The sequence below is a fragment of the Leucoraja erinacea genome, chromosome 1 (assembly GCF_028641065.1).
Source record: "Leucoraja erinacea ecotype New England chromosome 1, Leri_hhj_1, whole genome shotgun sequence".
Taxonomy (NCBI): domain Eukaryota; kingdom Metazoa; phylum Chordata; class Chondrichthyes; order Rajiformes; family Rajidae; genus Leucoraja; species Leucoraja erinaceus.
Genome location: NC_073377.1, coordinates 91,322,187 through 91,335,319, shown reverse-complemented (window position 1 = coordinate 91,335,319; position 13,133 = coordinate 91,322,187). Strand labels below are relative to the sequence as shown.

General features: G+C 42.8%; 1 protein-coding gene across 4 annotated transcripts in view; it reads right to left on the bottom strand.

Annotated features, from left to right (window-relative positions):
* rab28 (RAB28, member RAS oncogene family) overlaps positions 1 to 13,133 on the bottom strand; it is a 106,789-nt gene that overhangs the window by 77,853 nt on the left and 15,803 nt on the right. For all 4 annotated transcript variants that reach the window (XR_008723812.1, XM_055638917.1, XM_055638908.1 and 1 more), the window contains exon 3: positions 4,157 to 4,245. Coding sequence is in view for 3 of the 4 variants with exons in the window: in XM_055638917.1 (XP_055494892.1) it covers positions 4,157 to 4,245 (89 nt within the window). In the remaining variant the exon portion in view is untranslated. The remainder of the gene's footprint in view (positions 1 to 4,156; positions 4,246 to 13,133) is intronic.

The window sequence follows — 13,133 nt, the reverse complement described above, 5'->3', positions numbered from 1 at the left end:
AGAATTTAGGAGATTGAGAGGGGATCTTATAGAAACTTACAAAATTCTTAAGGGGTTGGACAGGCTAGATGCAGGAAGATTGCTCCCGATGTTGGGGAAGTCCAGGACAAGGGGTCACAGCTTAAGGATAAGGGGGAAATCCTTTAAAACCGAGATGAGAAGAACTTTTTTCACACAGAGAGTGGTGAATCTCTGGAACTCTCTGCCGCAGAGGGTAGTCGAGGCCAGTTCATTGGCTATATTTAAGAGGGAGTTAGATGTGGCCCTTGTGGCTAAGGGGATCAGAGGGTATGGAGAGAAGGCAGGTACGGGATACTTAGTTGGATGATCAGCCATGATCATATTGAATGGCGGTGCAGGCTCGAAGGGCCGAATGGCCTACTCCTGCACCTAATTTCTATGTTTCTATGTTTTCAATAAGGACAAGACCAGTCCTTGGATGAAAGTGTAAACTGGGATAATACAAATTACCACTGCATTGGGCAGGAATTGGAGAAAGTAAATTGGGACTAGCTGTTTGGGGATAAAGTCATATCTTGTTTCAGCAATCATAAACACAATGAAAGCATTCCTAAAGTAAATTGGTCTCTCAGTAGCAAGATCCAAGATTATTTAATCAGGTTTAAATAATTATACTGTCTAATTGTTATTGGGTCAAATTGTTTTCCCTTCCATCACAGTGAGGAATGTGGAGGAGTCACTGTGGTGGATGTTTATGCTAAAATGTATTTTATGTTTTCTGTTGCTTTCTATTGGTATGACTGGTTAAAATGGCAAATTAAATTCCTCGTATGTTGCAAAACATTCTTGGCTAAAGTATTATTGTGATTGTGATTGATTGTGATTTCTTTTTTTTGCCACTGATCTAATGTTCATATCTAATATTAAGATGTGAACTGTCGACAAATTACAAAATGACAACAAAAACAGATTGTTAATGTTAATCCACCTCAGATTAACAACAGTTTGATCATGGAGCTGTTTCACTACAGTCTTTTGTGTCTGTTGTGGCAATTACTAATTATTACCTATCAACTGAGAAACAAATGTTGTAATACATTATGCCTTTCGAAACAATTTTGTCTGCAATTTAAAAGCATAAATTTACAGATATTTTTAACAGGTCATAGGCTGAGAGATTATGGCACAAAATATTGCGGAGATTTTAAAGATGAAGAATGTTAGTAGATATATTCAAAGACAACTTGTTTTGAGTACACCATCTGTGATTGGACTGATTTTATAACTGAAAATGGCATAAAACTCACAATTATTGTCAATTAAAAGTTTTAGTTTGATAGTAAAGTAAATTGTTACCCCATGACAGTCTGTAGTATTGAAGTACAGCACATTCTTACCTCTACCATTAGTTATTAGCATTCATAATGAAATAATCCATTCAGTGGGTTAGTCCTATTTAATGGATGGCACCCAAAAAACTTAAAATCTGAATATCTAAAATGAAGGTAAAAGCCAGGAGTGCATCCATGTATGATTGGTAATATTTTAATAATAATAATAAATTTTATTTGCGGGCGCCTTTCAAAGTCTCATGGACACCTTACAGAGATTAACAAGAGAGAAAAAACATATAGTTGGAGTAAAATAAATAATAAGGAAATCACCAATACACAAATTAAAGACAGAAATCGCTCCAAAGACCAAAAATAAAAAACACAGTGTGAAGAGAGAGCTAAAGCGCGTCAGCGTCCACTCTCCCTTCCGACAGCCATCTTGGACACAGACTCACATATTAACTTACACACAAAAAAAATCATCCCCCCACAATGATTGCCACTGTGGGGGAAGGCACAATGTCCAGTCCCCATCTCCAGTTCTCCCAAAGTCAGGCCTATTGAGGCCACCGCTATTGCCTCTACGGAGGCCCGATGTTCCTGGCCGTTCTGGCCGGGTGGTGTTGCCCCGGCGTCGGGAGAGTCCTTTCAGCGGCTGAGCCACCTGGAACGGCCGCTTCGTAACTGGGGACCGCGGCTCCCGAAGCCGACAAGGCCGCGCCGGTTTGGAGTTCCCAGGCTCCCGATGTTAGACTCGGCGCCGCCCGCTCCGCAGACACGCAGCCCGGAGGTGTTGAACACGGCGGTCACAGCTCACCGGAGCTCCAGCGCGTCGATCCAGCGTGGCGACCCAGGCAAGGCGTCGCCCGTTCCGCTCCGCAATAGCGCTCCAGCGCTGTGCCGCCACCGAAGCCGAGGTGCTGGGCGGTCCCCGACAGGAAACGGCGCTCCACGCCCGCAGGTAGGCCACAAGGAGAGGTCGATGGGGCAGCCTGGAGAAAAAGCTGCCTCACCGACCAGGTAAGGACCTAGAAATATTATTACCCCCTACCGCCCACATTAAAAAGTAATTTCTCCCACAGACAAGGCACAGGACACACTAAAACTTCTAAGAAAAAAGTGAATTAAATGGACATAGTGAACCATACTATGTATGCAGATGATGTTGTTGTCTTTAGTCCATCTAGGGCTGGTCTACAGCAGCTCCTATATATTCTGTGTATGGTGTGGAACATGACATTAAATATAATGCTTGTAAGAGTGCTTTCATGATCTGTAGAACCAAAGAGGATAAAAGTCTAAAATTTCCTGGTTTTAAATTGTCTGACAATAATCGTAGTGTCTATAATAAGGTAAAATATCTAGGGCATTTTATTACAGAACAAACGAGAGATGATGAGGATATTTATAGGCAACGGCGCATGCTGTATGTACAGGCGAATATTCTCTTGCGTAAATTTGGTGCGCGTGCAGATGTGGTGAAGATGTCACTATTTAGAGCATACTGCACACCACCCTATACTGCGCATCTGTGGTCGAACTCTGGAAAGACAAGTTTGCAGAGACTAAAGGTGCCATATAATAATGTCATGAGAACACTGCTAAGGAAACATAGATGGTGTAGTGCTAGTAACATGATTGTGGCTGCAGGAGTCAGTACTTTGGAAGCTATCCTAAGAAATCACATGTATAAATTCATCTGCAGGATAAATGACTAAATATGTGATTATTGTGGCCTTGTCAAACACAAGGTTTAGCACTACACGCTACGAATCCCAGTTGTTGAGACAATGGTATCGTTGTCTCGTTGATCATTCTTTTTATTCTGGATTTTAATTCATGTATTGTGTTTTTTTTTAATATATAATTTTTGATGCTTTTATAAATGATATACTACGATTTTATATGTACTTTATGATGTTTTTAATATGCAATGCATTTTTATGTAATGTTGTCCCTTGTCTGGACCTTGAGTCCGAAATAAAGTTTATTATTATTCTTAATTAAAACGTCATAAGCAAAATGCCACCTATTGTCACATCATTTGTGAATAAAAGACAGCTATCTTGCATACAGATCTTAGGTTCACAATCCATAACATAGTAATAGTCATAGAGTGATACTGTGTGGAAACAGGCCCTTTGGCCCAACTTGCCCACACCGGCCAACATGTTCCAGCTACATTAGTCCCACCTGCCTGCGTTTGGTCCATGTCCCTCCAACCCTGGCCAATCCATGTATCTATCTAACTGTTTCTTAAACTTTGGGATAATCCCAGCCTCAACTGCCTCCTTGTATTTTCTGTAGGATGTACCCTTGAAACCGATCAATTTAGGAATTCATCCAAAGGTTTAATCAATCATGCCCCTGTCCCACTTAAGAAACCTGAACGGAAACATCTGGAGACTTTGCGCCCCACCCAAGGTTTCCGTGCAGTTCCCAGAGGTTGCAGGTGGTTGCCGGAGGTTGCAGGTAGTGGTAGCAGGTAGGGAGACTGACAGAAACCTCCGGGAACCGCACGGAAACCTTGGGTGGGGCGCGAAGTCTCCAGAAGTTTCCGTTCAGGTTTCCTAAGTGGGACAGGGGCATAAAGTGTTACCATATCTTTGCAATAATTTGAAATATTCCATCTTAATCCAGTCACTACATAACAAGTATAGATGAAGGGTCAGTCCTGAACCAAAACATCCTTCCACGGGTGCTGCCTGTATGCTGAGTGCTTGCAGAAGTTTTTTTTTTTTTTAATTAAAAATATTTATCCTAAAATGCTGTGCTGCTTATCTATCCTCGTCTCTAAAAATCTAAACATCACAGGTATATTTTAGTTTCCATGGAGGTAAAAAAAATGCGTAAGTTCTCACCTGAGCTCCATAGATGTATTTATCCAACATTTTTCCTCCAATGGTTTGTCCTCCAATATCCCAAACTTGCAGTGTAACATTTAAATTGCCTGCAAATAGAAAGACATGAGTCCAATTAGACACGAATTGGCAAAAGCAAAATTCCAGAAAATGCATACAAATTATTGCGTTTTGGTTTCTTATAGTGTAACAGAGCTTGAAAAGTAGTGAAAATGGCATCATCATCGTGATAAAAGCATCATTAATGGTTTCCTTAATTGTGTAATTGTTACTCTATTTATACCTGTATATGAAATATGGTCCAAACAATAAAGACAACAAAAAAGGAGATGAATCTTTGGATTTAGGTTCACTTTACTTAATACATAGAAACGTTTCATCAATAAACTATGTTAATAGTTCATAAGTGTCTAATTATGAAGTCACAAATTAAACTTGGACCAGAAGCAAACATTTGTGTTTATCATCAGAAAAGTATTAAGTATATAATCAGAGTTATAATATTTTTCTTCACAGCAGTTTAATTTTGATACAGAGTTAACCAAAATAAATATTTTGAAGTTTATTGCAGTTTATTTTGCAGCAGTTTACATTTGGCAGAAACAGTCAACTTATTCGACCATTTATCTACCCATACAGAGGTCTTTCTGTGAGAATAATTGCTCCTCCTCTCCTCTCCATCACCAAATGCTAGAGGAAAAAAACTGCAATAGTAGCAATGGAAGAAATAAATGAATCAACAAATTTTGCATTACATTAAAAGAATAACAAGCTTCACACTGACCAGTTCATTCTCGGCTGAATTTAAAACCCGCACTGGGAGTTAGTATTAACCTTGTAAAATATTTTGGCGCAGCTTTTAACCTTACCTTAAGTGTCAAAAGCCAAGGATTGAACTAAAAACATTAATTTTGGCTATTTTTCATTAACGCGACTGAAATAATCCATTCAGTGGAATAGTCCTATTTACTGGATGGTACCCAAATAACTGTTAAAACATATTTTACAGTAGATCCTTTAAGAAAAGGTTTACTCTATATTAATCAAATGTGAACATACGTAATGATGAACAACCACACACTTCTTTCAAGCTTACCTCTTGCCATGAGTGCTCTTCAACCACCATTTCTGGTGCTTTAACAGAAATATACCTCTCAGTACCACGAATCATTTATGCAGTCAAATGAATATTTTCATTAAAGGCGCAAATCAATCACCAATGTGTTAATTTTTTTTTTAAGTGTTAAGCAGAAAAAATATTCAACGTCCTTAGAATTAAATACATTGGGCTGGATTGTCCTGGACCAGCCTGCTACGTGAGTTTGCTGCCCATGTTCCTTTCCCAGCTCTACATATTTTTGCAGATGCAGTGGATTGATTAAGCTTGGCATTGCTGAAATCCTTCCCATCACCTAATAGCTCACCCGTATGTTGTCAGTCACCCATGTATTGTGTTTGGGTCTTAAGGAGGGTACACAACAGTCGTGCCTCTGGGACGCTCCAAGTCTTTGAAGGTTTGCCAAATGTCAAAAGACGTGTAAGACTTTAAGCAATTTTTAAACGTCTCAAACAGCTTGGGAAATTTAAAACATAATCAAAATTGTTTTAATAATTAATTTTAAAATATATTTTTATCATGAAAATAAATTAATTAAAATCACTTTAAAACGCAACTAAATAATTTCAAAGATTATAATAAAGAAACATAGTTAAACCAATAGCCATCATATGTTTTTGTACTCAGTAACTAAGTCTCCCACTCCTCTTTGGTAGACATCCAAAAATGCATTACCCTCACTCGGAGTGAAGAACTTATCTCCTTATCTCTGTTCTGAATTTTTTTTAACTCCTTCACACACCTCTTACAGGAAAAAATATCAACTGAATGGTGTCACCATCATTATGCCAGTACTCCTTGAAGTTGATGGCTAGATCCTCTCTACTGAGAGTCACTGCTCCATTGCTCAACACTGATGGCACAATGGACAGTCAAGTGCTCTAGCATCTAACTAGGGCATTCGAAGTCCAAGACTTTCAAAGACATCAACATTTGATTGCCCAAAATCCATTACAGAGTCACTAGGTTTCAGCCAACTTGATTTAACCCAATGTTGCCAAATAGTTTTGTATTATTGTTCAGAAGTCTCCTCTAAACCTAATGTACCAACAAGCTGGAAACAGTAAGCTAATATCAAATTGAATTAAACACCTTATATCTTCCATAACTAATCCATCACATGGAACAAAGGGTACATCACCAGAGTCAGGAGTGGTTCCAGAGTAATGGAAAATTGTGAATGTAACTCCTCTGTTCAAGAAGGAAGTGAAGCAAAAGAGGTAAAACTATAGGCCAGTTAACATGACTTCAGTAGTTGGTAGGATTTTATCCATTAAAAAGAATGAATTTTCCAAGTACAGAAGCAGATGATAATATAGGCCAAAGTCAGCATGATTTTCTGAAGGTTAGATCTTGCCTGATGAATCGGTTAGAATTGAATTGAATTGAATACCTTTATTGTCATTCAGACCTTACGGTTGAACAAAATTTCGTGCCTGCAGTCATACATACAATCATACAATAATAAACAACAATAAACACAAATTAACATCCACCACAGTGTATCCTCCAAACACCTCCTCACTGTGGTGGAGTCAAAAATCTTAGGGTTACTGTCTTTTCCCTCCTCTTCTCCCTCTGCGCTGAGGCGATTCCCCACCGAGCGATGGCATAAACAGTCCCGCGGCTCACCGAACCCCGCAAACGGGCCGGCTCAAACACCGCGGCCCGGGGTGGTCGAAGCTACCGCCCTCCAGTCCAGCGGACGCAGCCGCTGGCCCACGGCTGAACCCAGGACTCAGGTCACCGCCGACAGAACGCCGTCCCAGCCACCGGAGCACCACCGTGCCAGCCCCAAGCCGGATCGCCCTCACGTGAGTGCCGTTCCACCTCGGGCTGGGCCACTCCGACAGGAGTGCCACAGCCCCTCACGGGAGAGTCTCAGCCCCTCGCCAGGCCGCCCTCACGGGAGCGTCACAGCCCCTCACGGGAGCGCAGTTCCAGCCCCGAGCTGGGCCGCCTTCACGGGAGCGAGCCCAGGGCGAGTCCTGTCAGGCTGCCTCCAGAGCCTCGAGGTCGCCAGCTCCTCCATTAGGCCTCAGCGCAGATGGAGGCAGAGAAGGGGGACCCGACAAAAAAGTCGTATTCCCCGGAAGGGAGAGACAGCCAGCCCCGTTTCAACACCCCACCCCCACACATAAACACAACTTTAAAACCAAAAACGTAACTAGACAAAACGAAAAAAAAACAACACAAAAAAGTAAAGACAAACGGACTGCAGGCGAGCCGCAGCCGTTCACCAGCACCGGATAATTGCTCCACTTCCGGTCTTTAGCAGTATAGACAAAGGAGACTCACTGGACGTTGTCTACCTAGACATTTAGAAGGCCTTTGAAGAAGTGCTGCACTTGAGGCTGCTAAACAAGATGAGAGCCCATGGTATTAGAGGGAAGATACTAGCATGGGTAGGTTAGCTGAATGGCTGAAAGCAAAGAGTGTGAATAAAGGGAACCTTTTCTGGTTGGGCTGCCAGTGACTAGCGGTGTTCGGTGCTTGCTTGGTTCTGGGGCCGCTACGCTTCATGTTGTATGTAAATGATATGGATGATGGAATTGAAGGCTTTGTTGCCAAGTTTGCAGGTGATACAAAGATAGGCAGAGGGGCAGGTAGTGTAGAGAAAGCAAGGGCTCTGTAGAAAGACTTGGACAGATTGAGAGAGTGCACAAAGTAAACAGATGGAATATAACAGGGGTCTCCAAACTATGGTCCTCAGGCCACATCCGGCCCACGCGAGATTTTATCCGACCTGCAGCAAGCTCTGAGCTCCGGGCTCCCCCGGGTCCAAAATTCCGGCAACTAAGATAATTTTTTGCGTGTTTGCAGCATTTGCTCTCCACACAACAGATTAGTTTTCTTCGGAACGAATCTTTGAAAAAATGGGTTCAAACCGAATTCCCGGTTCCAGGTTGGAGCCAGTTGTGCTCAGGCTCTGTCTCTCTCCCTGTAGAATACATAGATCATTCCTTGTTTTAGTCGCCACCAGACCCCTCACTCACCTCTCTCTCTCTCAGGTACATCATGTGTGTATTGGTGCTGCTTCCTGCTCTCGTTCACCGCTTTAACACTTCATCTCCCTGACTGCCAATTTCCAACCAGCTCCCACTTTCCTCTGCTCGAGCCCCGACTCTTCCCTTCACTTTCTCGCCGTCTCTATCGCCGATTCAGAGACAATGCAAGGGACCAAAGTCCATTCCAAACCCGCGAACGCCATCGGCTACCTTGTCTATCCACTACCCCTGTTTGCGCATCAGAACTGGAATATTCCCTCCAAGATCGAGCCCCTACAGCAAAACTGACATTTCTTTCCTTCTGCAGTTGTACAGGGCCCTAGTGAGACCACACCTGGAGTATTATGCAGGTGTGGTCACAAGTGCAGCGTAGGTTCACAAGGTTAATTCCCGGGATGACGGGACTGTCATATGTTGATAGAATGGAGCGGGTGGGCTTGTATACTCTGGCATTTAGAAGGATGAGAGGGTATCTTATTGAAACATATAAGATTAATATGGGTTGAGACATGCTAGAGGCAGGAAACATGTTCCCGATGTAGAGAGAGTCCAGAACCAGAGGCCACATTTTAACAATAAGGGGTAAGCCATTTAGAACGGAGATGAGGAAAAACTTTTTGTGAATCTGTGGAATTCTCTGCCGCAGAAGGCAGTGGGGGCCATTTCTCAGGATGCTTTCAAGAGTTAGATCGAGCTCTTAAAGATAGCAGAGTCAAGGGATATGGTGAGAAGGCAGGAACGGGGTGTGATTGTGGATGATCGGCCATGATCACAGTGAATGGCAGTGCTGGCTTGAAGGGCCGAATGGCTTACTCCTGTTTTTATTGTCTATTGTCTTTATTTTTACCTACGGCCTGCAAAAATGTGCCAAATATATAATGTGGCCCTCATGCTTAAATGTTTGGGGCCCCCTGGAATATAGTGTAGCAAAGTTTGCAGTCATGTATTTTGGCAGTAGGACTATTGGCAGATTAATTTCTAAATGGGGAAATTAATCTCTGATCTCAAGGAAGTGCAAAATAGGACAGGAAGCAGTGGGGAAAAAACATCAAACAAAAGGCCCTAAAACAAACTTCAGTGTGGACAACAGCACCACCTGTCTTGGAGAACAAAGTTTCATAATCAGAGCAGAAAATTGCTGTTTAGGGTGGAAGAAAATATTCATCCTCTTGGTAAGTTTAAATATGACAGCCATGCATGACAGTATAACAGGAGTACATTGCAGGAAAGGAGAGAAACCTATGGAAGATACGCACTATATGCAAGACGCTGCAGAGAAATTAATCTCTAGTTACCATCTATAAATTAGTTTAGTTTAGTTTAGAGATACAGTGCGGAAACAGGCCCTTCGGCCACCGGGTCCGCGCCAACCAGCGATCCCCGCATATTAACACTATCGTACACACACTAGGGACAATTTTTCAAAAATTTACCAAGCCAATTTACCTACATACCAGTACGTATTTGGAGTGTGGGAGGAAACCGAAGATCTCGGCGAAAACCCACGCAGGTCACAGGGAGAACGTACAAACTCCGTACAGACAACACCCGTAGTCGGGATCAAACCCTGGTCTCCGGCACTGCAAGCCAGCCGCTCTATCACATCCCCCTCTCCCCTCCCCCATCCCCCCTCTCCCCCCCCCCTCCACCCCCATTCTCTCCCCCCCCCCCTCTCTTTCTCTGTCCCACTCTCTCTGCCCCTCGAGATATGGTAAAAGGAGCCAATTAATATTAATATAATATCAGGGGGGGGTAGTGTGTGTGTGTGTGTGTGTGTGTGTGTGTGTGTGTGTGTGTGTGTGTGTGTGTGTGTGTGTGTGTGTGTGTGTGTGTGTGTGTGTGTGTGTGTGTGTGTGTGTGTGTGTGTGTGGTGGGGGGTTTTTTGACGCCGCAGGCTGCCTTCCCGCAACCGCGCGTTGAGGGGACGGAACCCAACAGGTCCCCCTTGGTCTAGTATCTCTTAAATATAGTGACTCAATCTGACTCCACCACCTTCCGTAGTAGCAAAATAGACATCAATCCAGGCATCACCACTCACTGTAAAAATAAATATTATCTTTAAAACTCCTTCCTTTAAAGGTATTACACGGTTCGACACAACTCATAAAGTCTCCTTGTATGCGGATGACCTGCTCCTGTACATCTGGAACCCAGTCAGCTCTCTCCCTGTGATTACGAATATTTTAGAACGGTTTGGCGCGTATTCTGGTTATAAACTTAACTACCAAAAGAGTGAGCTATTACCGATTAACTCATTGGCTAAGCAGCTCCCTCACTCTTTAACCTCATTCAAATGGGCAGAGGGCGGGTTTCGCTACCTCGGCGTCTGTATCACAACACCCTTATCTGATATGTTCCGCACAAACTTTCTGCCTCTGGTTAAGAAAGCTAAAAGAGATTTTGACCGCTGGTCAGTTTTACCGCTATCCCTCGTGGGCCGGATAAATCTGGTCAAGATGGTCGTCCTACCCAAATTCCTGTATATTTTCCAGCACGTCCCTATACTTATCATTAAATCTTTTTTTGATAAATTAGAAAAAGGCGATACTGCAGTCTCCTAAGAGTGACGGCGGATTGGCACTTCCTGACTTTAAGCGATACTATTGGGCTGCTAACTTGCAAAAACTCCTGTATTGGATGAATGATGATTGCGACCACCTACCGACCTGGGTACACATCTCCCGTTGCGGTCTGTCCTATGCACCCAACTCCCCCTTCCTATAACATCTGTGGGTGCAAGCCCAATTGCGTCCCTCTCACTCAAGATATGGAGTCAACTCAGGAAAAAAAACTTTGGTTTACAAGGCCCTTCCATCTTGACCCCACTGCTTAAAAACCACATCTTTAAACCTTCAAGTACAGACCACGCATTCAAAACCTGACATAGCAACGGTATCAGTAGTATCAAAAACCTATACAAGGATGGCATCTTTTCGTCTTTTGCGGAGCTCTCGTCCAACTATAGCCTCCCAAACTCCCACCTTTTTCGTTTTTTCCAGATTAGGGATTTTGTGAAGAAGACATTCCCCCATTTCCCAAATCGCACCCCTGAAATCCTGACCGATACCATCTTAGCTCTAGATCCCAACCGGAAGAAATGCATCTCTGTTTTGTATAACTTGTTAGGGTCGGTTATATTGAAACCTCATACCTCATTAAAAGCTGCGTGGGAGGGTGACCTGAATGCGAAACTAACAGACCAGCAATGGGACTCTGCCTTGGATTTGATCCATTCTTCCTCCATATGTGCCCGTCATGGCCTAATCCAATGCAAAGTCCTTCACAAAGTCCACTACGCCAATGCAAGATTATCTAGAATTTACCCTGCTGTTAAGGACACCTGCAACAGATGTAATCAATCCCCTGCCAACCATAGCCATATGTTTTGGTTTTGCCCTAAGCTAGCAGCCTTTTGGAGGAGTGCTTTCGACTTGATAAGCAGAGCCTATGGCCAGACTATTCCTCCAAACCCACTGTCAGCCATTTTCGGTACCCCTCCCAACACCAACCTCCCTGTTGCGGTGAAACGGGTTCTAGCTTTTACAACCTTGTTAGCCCGGAGACTGATCTTGCTTAACTGGAGGCTCACATGTCCCCCGACACACGCCCGCTGGATTAAGGAGGTGCTTTACAATTTAAAGCTTGAACAACTTAGGTTCTCTCAAAGGCTCTACCAAGACATTCCTAGATACATGGAACCTTTTCTTGGAACTTGTTAACTCTCTCAACTTGTTCCCGGACTCGGAAGAGGACTGAGTGCTCTCCACCATTGTTCTGCTCTACAGCAGCTGCTCTCCCCTTAACCCCCCCCCCCCCCCCCCCACCTTATTTATTTATTTATTACTTACTTTTTGTTATTAGTGACACCCTTTTTTTTCTTTTTTTTTTAGTAATTTTTGTTTTGTTTATCTTACCATATTTGTGTGGATGTGTATGTATGTGAGTGTTGTTTGTCCCCGTTTGGTTCCGACCTGATTCGGGTGGGTTGAAGGTGGGTAAGGGTAAGGGCTTTGAGGGTCGCTTACATACTGTTGCACAATTATGCCTTGACTGTCACTGTCTGTTATCATTGTATGTATGCAAATTGCTGTGAAATTCAAATAAAAAGATTTAAATCAAAACTCCTTCCTCTTCTTGCAAACATATGTGCTCTTCTTTTAGATACTCCTACCATGGGAAAAAGATTCTGACCATCTGCCCTATCTATACCTTATATAAATATATATATACCGCTATCAAATTACCCCTCATATAGACACAGACATTTAAGGGCGGTGAGATGCAAGGTTGTAGCTGTAAATGAACTGGCAAATGTGATTACACTAATGGAGAGAGAAAAACTGAGCAACAGCACAGATGAAGGACCTGGCCCATTCTGATACCGAGAAAGCAAATTGAATTCTTCAACTTCAAGTGCAGTAAACTCTTATTCCAATGGACCAGAGGGGCTGAATAGTATCGATTATTGCCGATTGTTTGCTTTAACCGATTAAGGATTCACTCCAACCACCTAGTGGTCACTCCATGGAACAATTAGTTGTTTTCAAATATAGAGTAATCAGTCACCACTGTCTGTTTAAGAACACAGACTTAAGAACACAGTTTTAGCTGTTAAAAATAACTTTATGTTTGAAAACAACTCGTTTTCTAGGTGGTTGGAGTGAATCCTTAATCGGTTAAAGCAAACAATCGGTTATAGTGGACAATCGGCGATAACAGAAACCATTCCGTCCCTATCGTCAATTATAACTGAGCCTGAAGTTGAAGAATTCAATGTTGAGTCTGAAGACTGCAGATTAGTCAGATACTGTTCCTCAATGGGTGTTACGGGTGTGAGTGGGCACATACTAGA